This window comes from Trichoplusia ni, chromosome 27 (genome assembly GCF_003590095.1).
Source record: "Trichoplusia ni isolate ovarian cell line Hi5 chromosome 27, tn1, whole genome shotgun sequence".
NCBI lineage: Eukaryota > Metazoa > Arthropoda > Insecta > Lepidoptera > Noctuidae > Trichoplusia > Trichoplusia ni.
Window position 1 is genome coordinate 948,708 of NC_039504.1, and position 9,901 is coordinate 958,608.

Below are 9,901 nucleotides of genomic sequence, written 5' to 3' on the forward strand. Positions count from 1 at the left end.
CTGTACTTTTTTCATACGCGCATTTAGTGATGCAGTCTGTGTGTCAAGCTTTGAATATTACATTATTTTTTTTAATAATAGAATCGGTTATGAGCGTATGCTCTAGTAAGTATTCCAGTGAACTTTTTTTATTACAGAGAATTAGATTTTAGAAATAAGCCTTCAGAGATTTTTGTCCAGGTTGAAAATATTTATTTAAACCTATTGCTGGAGTCTTCTCTATTCTTGGATAGTTCTTGTCGTGATAATATGCATAGAGGGTATATTAGGGTCTAGCAATCCGATGGTTTGATTAAGTAAAGGTCCAGCATATTTTCTTTTCGCCTTTCCCAGGGCGAAGAAAGGCCTTGATTTTTTCCCCGGGAAAAAAGGACTTCATATTAATTTGAAACCCACGTGTTAAAGATTAAAACCCCAACAGCGGTTTGTTATCTAAAAACTCGTCTATTACTTTCCATAGGAAAAAATAACTGCCTATTAAGATAATGGAAATATTTTATTGCCACAGCAACCGATGTTGCCATGGAAAGAGACTGTTGCCGTTTTAACTGTAGCTATAGAAATGCCAATATTAATTTGAGGTAGGCGTTTTATCGTGATTACATTTAATTTTCTGTCTATATAAAAAACTTGACATAATTATATAATATTGAGCTCACGTGAATATCAATGATAAAATATCTTTAACAAATTGTGTGCTAAAAGAAGAAGGATCCAATTTAAAATGTTTTAAACAAATGAAAATTAGACGAGAAAACTCGAGTGCATGGGTATATTACAAAACAAAAATTCACTCGATAGGTAAAAAATATGAAACAAAGAAGGCAAGGACCTAAAAAAAGGATAAATACCTTCTTGAACAATTAGATAATGTATAAACCATTTATCACTTTGACGTTAATAAGGATTTTAAAGTATTCGGTACGAAGAATAAACATTCCATGTTTACTGCCGTAACGGTTCCGTGAAATGTTTTAAAATAATGTGAATTTTGTATGACAAATATTTTTTATTTATGAGCTGTGAGTCACTTGCTGTGTTGTCTACGATGTGCGAATATTATTATATTGAATCTATGAGGTATTGTAACGTCACAACTGTTTAGGTTAATGTTCGTAGAAAATGTAGATTGTTGAGTACGAGTAATTTCAATTTGAATAATTCTAAGTTAAGAAATTGCGGTGTTAGGGCTCAACTTGGGGGAGGTCTATGCCCAGCAGTGGATAGGGATGCACGATGGGCTAAGTTGAATGATTGTAGTGAAGAAAATGAACCATTATTTTCACTGTGATCATAATATTCTTTTTTTTTCTTAAAATGGCTTTTCTATTTCTTATTTATATTTTCAAAATTTCAATTAAGACTTTTAAAAGCAAGTTTTTCCAGTTTAATAATTATAATCAATTTTATTTTTTGAATGAAGCATTTTATATTACATTTATATAAATGTTCACAACACATAAAAAATCACATATATACCTACTAATGTTCACAACACAGGATTCGAACCTGCAACTATATGAATTACGAAGCATATAGTGAGCGAAACCTTACCGAAGGATTTCAAAGCAGAATTGTTTAAGCTTGCTAAAAAACAGCTTTATAAAGTATTTACGAAATTCAACCTTATGGTTTTCATTTTACGGCTGTTTGTTTAAAAAATTCAAACTATGATACTTATTTTTTATTCAAATGGTAAATCAATTTTACTAGCTTTTATTGTAATTACTTCTCGAATCAAGAATACAACAAACCTACAGTTAAAAACATTTATGTACGTCATTCGTATGCAAATAACAACTATTATTAATTTTGAAAACGCGTTTTCTGAATCTGGTTTATGTTTTTGCTTGTTATTTATAATAATAATTAAAAGGCCTTGAGTTCAAAATAATTTAATGTGTGCTGACTTTCCTTACTTATATTAGCCAGCATATAAATGTCCCATTGCTAAGCTCAAGACTTTTCTCGTCAGGGGAAGAAGGTACTAGTATTTTCCAATTTCTAGACTTAATCTGGATTATATCAATTTTTTTTTTGCTAAAGCCACTTCCGCTTTAGATTATTATTACATTTGTATCCGGAGGTATTGTTGATCTGGCGTAGTTGCAAAATACATTTTTTTTATTGGTTAGGTAACATTTAAATTGGAAACAGAAAGACAGCGTGCTGCTGAGGAGTATGTTTTGCTATTTTTCTGCCGCCGCGCGTTGAACATGGAGTTGACAATAATTGTATTTATAAAATGAAAATGGTTGTTATTTTTATCAAAAAGATCACCTAACCAAAAAAGCATCACATCTCGCACAGTATTCTCCATAGTTGTCAAGTAGGCAATTGACACCAAAGTAAATTTATTTTCAAACTGTTTCACTTTATAAAAGTCCTAAGCTTGCGCCTGTGACTAATCTCTAGCAAAATTTTACCAATATCGATATCTTTCTCTTTTTTAAAAACAGCCCTTAGGCCTCTGACGTGGCTAAAACACCCTTTAAAAATTCTGAGGTGTGCTAGTTTACGAACGGCATTTATCTTTCAAGATTTCTTCCTGATACTCAAATAAATTCTAAACGACATTCATGCATGCAAGGATTCGAACCTTTAACTTTTGACTTTTCAGTCCAGACTTAAGGCTATCACAATATTTGTTAAGTAGTTAAATCGTGTTAGAGTAACATACAGTCATGACAAGAGACTTTTATTGCATTTATATCATGAACACAAGTTTTTTTTTTACAAAAAATAGTAAATTAACAAATTCATCAAAAAGGGGAATTAAATCTAAAATAATAATCCAACATTCTAAATTAATAAAACTTTTTACCATTTATTTGAACAAACAATTTTTCGGTGCTTAACATAAAACTAACAAGTTTTAAGTTACATAAATATTAATATCACTGATCACAATTCAATCGAGGCTGAGTTGTGAAAGGGGAACTTTGCCGAAGAAGTTGTTGATGTTCTGTGTAACCTTAGTTATTGTTGCTTCGAACATAGGACCTCCAATTTCGTTGACAACGTCGTTTCCGTTGTTCTTGATAAGGTCATCAGCCGCCTTGCCTGAAAATAAACAAAAGGTTTAGAATATTGAGATGAAAATGATAGATCGGTATTAGTCTTTCAGATCACTCTTTCTTGAAATGCAATAGAAGTTTATGTACTTAAAGATATTTAATAAAGGTATTCTTTAATTATAACATAACGCCATCTAGTCTCAAAATAAGCAAACTTGTATTATGAATAGGTATTAAACAACTGATATAATATTTCCAAATACCAAAAAAAAATAGATAAATTACACCCGGAGACAAATGGTCGATCGTGTTACAAACATTTGCCCTGTGTAAGAAACAAACTCACGCCCATTCCCGGTGTGTAGCAGTCAGGGCCACTAACCATTAGATCCACAGGCAAGTCAAGTTTATACAGTGAACGTTAAAAAGTCGAATTAATCCAGAGCAGATTAGCCTGTGGTAGAGGAGCGTGTTAACCATGAAAATGGTATGACAAATATAAAGAAGTAATACTAAAACGTCGTCAAAAATTTTGAAGAAACGACGCGTGGACATCATAATTATGCCGCTGGCAGTACTGCGTGCTTTCGATTTCCAGCATTCAGGATAATTTGTGTAAAACGCACGATCTTCCGTTCTGTGTTTGAGTGTAATTTATCTATTTTATGTTATGTATGCAGAAATATACAGGGTGTAAGGAACACCGTGACTTTTCCGTGGGACCTGAGTTCTAGACATGATTCCAGACCCCACTGCGTTGGAATTTTTCATCGGTCTTTTCATGAAAATTGCAGTTTTTTTTCGCGTTTTTTTAATTTTATGTGTCATAAAATCATTTTTCCTACGTATTTCAATAATATTTTCATAAACAAAATCATTATTAAGCCGTTTTCACAAAAAAAGGCAATGTAAATGAAACACTAAAAACTGCTCCCGATCAGCTGATTCGTAAAGGTACTCGTCGGTCATCGCTCTCTTGCAAATCTAACCGAAAGTGACGTCAAAACCGAACCAATACTCATGAGCGACAAGCGTAAGAGATAGCGCAACTATTGCGCGCGCACTCGCACGCATTATTCTTAATCCTGCCTACTATTCCTTTAAAAAAAGCCGCGCGCTTTGTAGGCACCGCTAGCCGCCTTTGTTGACACCGCCAGCGCGTCGCCGACACCTACAGCGGTATCGGCGAGTGACGTACCTGTGACACTGGATAAAATAGTACATCGATTTTTGTTACACGGGTTCCATGTTATAAAATAGAAAATCACCTTCTCAGCGTTTATCAACTTATCGTACTACGAAATTTATTAAAACCTTTTATTATTAACAGTTTGTTATTGTTTAGAATTCTGTAGTTCTAAAACAGGTTGTTATAAACAATAATTTATTTTTTCTAAAATTAAACTTTGTTTTGTTACTAATATCCATCATCTACTAATGAAATTCCTGCCTAAAAATTTTTATCATTTTTTTTCCTACGAACTGCTGAATAATTATTCCAGTCACATAAAACAATTATGTTCTTACACAAAAGTACATTTTGTGATTAATCAATTTTAAAGGTTTAAGTTAAGTACTTTATTGTCAAGAATAATTTTACGATATTCACTTCGACCTCATGTAATTTATCGATAAAGAATCATAGGTACCTAGGTCCAACACTACTCAAAGGTAAAACCGAAAGTTCGGCTTTTTTCAAAATAGTACCTATTTTTACTCAGTTTGTTCCTTACGCTAATCGAATGTGCATGTGCAATCGGGTAATTCGCGGACTAATTATCGTGTAGGCAGACAATTTTATTGTGTTAAGTGATATAAGTGCGTGTGTTGTGTGTGTATTATTTAAATTACGATCCTAGTAGCTCGATAGGTTATTTTACCGCCCGGGAGAATGGCAACATGCTAATGTGTTATGGCGAAGCACGTGGCAATGCAAGTCTCGCGATGAACATTTACTGGACGCGGTACTTTTTGCCCCGGGTTCAGCAGCAGATTTTTCGCCGCGCCAAAATTTGTGTGCACGTAGATGGCGGACATTTCGAAATTTTCGAACCTTATCTGGTTAGAAGTGAGCGAGATTAAGGTAAGAGTAGGTTTGATTTAATAATACACAAGACACAGATTGAAGTCAGAATAGTGTAAATTGATTGGTATTTTTTTGTGATTGTTTTTCGTTACATCACAACATTTTTATAAAATGCGCGCGCGTTTCGAATGTTTCGATCGTGTCGCCGAGTGTCGCCCTCCTACCACATTACAGTTCGTGTAAGTACTTACGCTGAGCGTAAGGATCGCGCGGTAACCAATTCATTGCGTGCTCAAAAATGACTAAATCTATAAATATTAATCTCCGACGGTAGCGACTTCTTTAATATTAATTAACACGTTATTTTAAAGTCATTATGCGACTTTGGTGGTACGGTGTTCCTTACACCCTGTATAAGCACTTATGTTTTTATAGGTACCCTTAAAACGAGCTTTACTTAGTTCGAGACTAGATGGCGTTGTTAAATGAAAAGAAAACAACTTACTCAGTACGTCGTTATCCGCAAACAGACCCTCGAAGACAACATCAGACTTTTCTTTTAAGGTGTAAGTGTGATTGAATTTCTTGATGCGGAGGTACTTCTCACCATCCTTTCCAACCTTTTCAGTAACATCCAAATCTACGTCGATCACCAATTTCCCTGAAAAGACATGATGAAAAATTATTACATAACCAAGTCTCTCCTTTCCTGTAAACATTTTTGGCATTTTTTGTAATCTTTATGGGAACAGACCCGGCCCTTTTAGAGAGGACACAGGTCCAACATGAGAATTTGAGTGGAAAGATGCTGTGTAATGGACTACCACAACTGCCAGTTCTATTTTTTGTGGCTCCAGATAACAAGTTTTCGTTCTACATAATATATGAGTGGGGATGATGTTTTTTATATGATTTTTAATTCAACTTTTTTTCTTTAAAATTTTGCAGGCTTTGTTTAAAAAAGCGGGTAAGAAAACGATTACGCTTTTTTCTATTAGAGCCAGATAGATAGCGTTTAAGAAGCGAGATACGATACGACGTACTGTAACGACACCAGACATACAAAAAAATAACAAAATCGCTACTCACTTAGTAATACATGAATCTTTCCTTTTCCTTCTATCTTTAGGATGAGCACCTGACCCTTCAGCTCGTAGTCTCCGTCCAAGCTCGCGACACAACTCAGTTGCAAGTGAATCTTGTTGTTGGCTACATCACGCCTGTAAAATGAAAAAGAAGAGTTTGTTAGTATTGCTTTTAATATTATAATTGTCTTTTATATAAAGTCAAAGTTGTAGGTTCTAATCTCGACAAGCACCAATGTATTTTCGATTTCATGTGCGTATTACAAAGTAATGCAATCCTTTGTCCACTGCTGGGCAATGGTCTCGCCCAAATTGGGCATATAACAGAGTTATATACACTCGGTATATAGCTCTGACCCTAGGTTGTTCATCAATCATACGAGAGGGAAAATAATAAAAGATGTTAATGTTGAACCAGTAGGTACATTTTAGTATAGCTAAGTTTTTCCTGTTTTTCACTCTACATTTAATTATTAAAGTCTGATACAGGAGACTAATTACGGAAACTTTTAATTAAGTTCCTTTGTTCAATTGGACTTGTTATAATCATCGCCATAGTAACGCCACCAATATCTACATACATATAAAATTCTACTACTAATAACTAGTTTATACAACAAGTTTTCATTTACATAAGAATAATATACACCTTTCTTTTCGTGATTCAAATGTAAAACATTCTTGAACCTTAGAAATAACGTTGAGTCTACTATTTCTAATTTAACCGACCTTAAGAAGGTGGAATTTCTCAATGCGGTCGATATGTTTTATGTTTTCCTCATCCTCGTTTCGTACATAATACATGTACATATGAGTAAAATAGCTTAAAAAGACAAATTAAACGTTTCAGCGCATTTTTTCCTTGTTTTTCTATAAACAAGGACATATTATTCATTCCTGCCCTGCTTCTATTAATTATAGCGCAATGGCATATATTTCATATCCTTTCTCAATGAGCTACCTAATACAGCATCTTTTTTAAATCGTATCGCTATTTCTGAAGTTAGTCCGTTGAAAAACACACATAAACTATTTAGCTTTATAATATAAATCAATAAGTAAAGGTTAGCTATAGATTACTTACTGAATCTTGTTCGGTTTGCATGTCTTCAAGCCGGTCACAGTGATGTCACTCAGTATGAACTTCAGACTAGGCGAACTGGAGTCGACGTGTTTAAAGAATAATGGGTCTAATGTCTCTACTCCTAAGTCTGGTATTCCAGCAGCAAATATAGGGATGGCTCCCACGGCGTTTTGTTTCATGCATTCAGCGTCATTGGATAAGCACGGTGTGATGAATGGGGCTGAAAGTTTGGAAATGGAATCGAGTTATTAAAAAATATATGTTTTACTATTCTTTGTAATCTCTTTATCTAGGTGTATATATAAGCATATGCAGGTTGAAATGAAAGAAAATATAGAAAGGGGGGGGGGGCATATAGAAATGTTTATACAAAAAACGGTATATCAAATCAGTGAACACAAAGCAAGCCATTTCCCATATAGGGAGAATTTGGGCATTGATCACCAAGCTTGCTCAATGTGGGCTGGCGATTTAATTTTCTCGTTAAACGTCGATATGCAAAATTATCTTCGCCCTTATATCATTTTTTTACTTGGGGTGAGCGCTAACGTCAAATAATGATTGGTTTAATTGACACATCTTGTTTTTTAATGATACAACTTTTTAAACCTGATATTATCTTTACTATGGCGTAAACCATATTTTGATGAAAATTGTTGCCTTTCAATTTACATACGAGTTTTAATTAGGTATCCATAACGAATATGAGCTTAACCAAGCCTTAAAATTAAGTTGTTTTCCTTTTAATTAAATTAATACTGTGCATAGATCAATCATTAAAAAAATAAAGCCTCGTCTAAAATGGTAGTGGTAGTTTACAAAAAATAGGACAAAATAATTGAATATGAAAATAAGACTTACCTGAAGCTCCGCTACAAAAATGTATCAAAGCACAAGCAATTATAAATATTTTTGGCACCATTTTCGATCTGTTTAATCACCGCGAAATAATCGGACACTACTGAGCTGATCAGTAAACAAATCATCTTTATATCATAATGTTCGCTTCTTTTATTTTTAATCATAGGTATCTCCATCAACTAAATTATTTCCTAGAACATTTCAATTAGTTCAAGCAATCATAGTACCTATGTCAAATGTCGTAAGGTCTACATTTTATTTACCTTGTACTATCTGTTTATAATATTGGTATTCAAATTCGAACGGATATAAAAAACAATATTGATTTGATTTATCGCTAGACTCAAAAAAACTGTTCACAATCTTCGGTGGCTTTTTGGACTTTTAGGACCTATTACTATTATTTTACTGATATTAATGTATTATGTCCTTTTGCTTGACTCCACGTAGATTTCAAATAAGTGGCGAATTACATAATCTAACGAAAAATATTGATGTAACCCTTCAGACCAAGGGTAAACCAATGCTCAATTGATTTAACTCTCATGTATTTTTTTTTGCCACGATTGTCTAGACCGGAGTCACCCCAATAGCTTGAATAACTAAAAAAAAACTAGTACATTCTTTATGTTCATTACTAATTCATTCAAAAAAGAAGAACTCTTATTTTGGGCACTAGTTATGTATCAGGGACATTAAGGACAACCTTTTGTACAGGTTTTGAGATTTGATTTCAATAAAATTTTAATGGGTTCCATATATTTGGTAAGCAACAAACAGGGCCATATACATTTTGATTATCGCTAGGTAATTAACAAATACTGGTTTTATTTAAGCTTGTCAGATCTACCTAAGTTTTTCTACAGTGTTTTTTGCTCCTAAATATAGGTAATAAAGGTAACACAAGGAGTAGACATTTTAAAACTAACCGGTTAGTAATGCCTAATCGATATAAATAGATACGTACATAGTATATTTAGATACACGGAGAAAAAAAGGATCGTTTGTTGCAAATTGATTTAATGGTAGGTAACTGGAACTAAGGTATCTTGAGAGTAAACAACGAATCGCGGTTTGGATCTCCACAGGACAAGCGTTTGTGTGCTCCACTAATGCTTGTCGTGAGTCTTGTTGTCTGAGTCAAATAGCTTGGATTTTTGTAAATCTCCCATTAGGTAAAAAAAATGAAACTCAGAATCCAATACCTAATCTACCTTCACAGGTGAAATACTCATTCCCAGAATTGTCTACGTCCGTAGGATATCAATAACAAATACATAGGTCACCCAGGCTTGTAGGAAATATCTTAACCTATGCCCAATTTGAGGATAGAAAGTCTTTGTCATATCATGGTCCGTCATGGTTCATGACATTTCCGGCCCATATTGACTGTATGCAAATGGAATCTAGAAAAAATTTGAACATTGACATACAAACAATTGGGCAGATTACACTCGCAGACTCAAAGATAAGAGGAAAATAGTTTTGATTTAGAAGATGGAAGTTCCATCTTCTAGATATTTGCAGGAGGCTATTTTTGTAAGTTACTAGGTCCAAAGCTATTTATTCTCAGATTACATACAAAGTCATCACCAAAGAGTTGCTTAGAACAGATAGACAGTCGCATTCACTTACGAATGGTATTCGTCTGTTGCTGGTGAGCCTGTCATCGTTTAGATTTAAAATAAACAGAATATGTAGACGATTAAGTCAATAAAACAAGTCAAAAGACGGAACTAATTAAAAACATTCATTCGGAAATATTAATACTGACAGGTCGATTAATTCATTATTATACGAGGTTACACAGTGCTTCGATTCATGTCGA

General features: G+C 33.7%; 1 protein-coding gene across 1 annotated transcript; it reads right to left on the reverse strand.

The window, feature by feature from the left end:
- Window positions 1-2,800: 2,800 nt before the first annotated feature.
- LOC113505892 (putative beta-carotene-binding protein) lies at window positions 2,801-8,218 on the reverse strand. Its single transcript, XM_026888754.1, has 5 exons — window positions 8,074-8,218; window positions 7,213-7,432; window positions 6,133-6,263; window positions 5,549-5,704; window positions 2,801-3,063 (listed from the first exon to the last, which is right to left on the reverse strand). The coding sequence occupies exons 1-5, from the start codon at window positions 8,132-8,134 to the stop codon at window positions 2,912-2,914; spliced, it is 720 nt and encodes a 239-aa protein (XP_026744555.1). The 5' UTR covers window positions 8,135-8,218; the 3' UTR covers window positions 2,801-2,911.
- Window positions 8,219-9,901: the final 1,683 nt, after the last annotated feature.

What these genes read in the sequence shown, in the direction of transcription:
- LOC113505892 (XM_026888754.1), bottom strand. Translation starts at nt 8,134, where the DNA reads ATGGTGCCAAAAATATTTATAATTGCTTGTGCTTTGATACATTTTTGT. An exon ending in TTTTTGTAGCGGAGCTTCAG is followed by an intron (nt 7,433 to 8,073) that starts GTAAGTCTTATT and finishes CCAAACTTTCAG; the next exon opens with CCCCATTCATCACACCGTGC. An exon ending in AAAGATTCATGTATTACTAA is followed by an intron (nt 5,705 to 6,132) that starts GTGAGTAGCGAT and finishes ATGTCTTTTCAG; the next exon opens with GGAAATTGGTGATCGACGTA.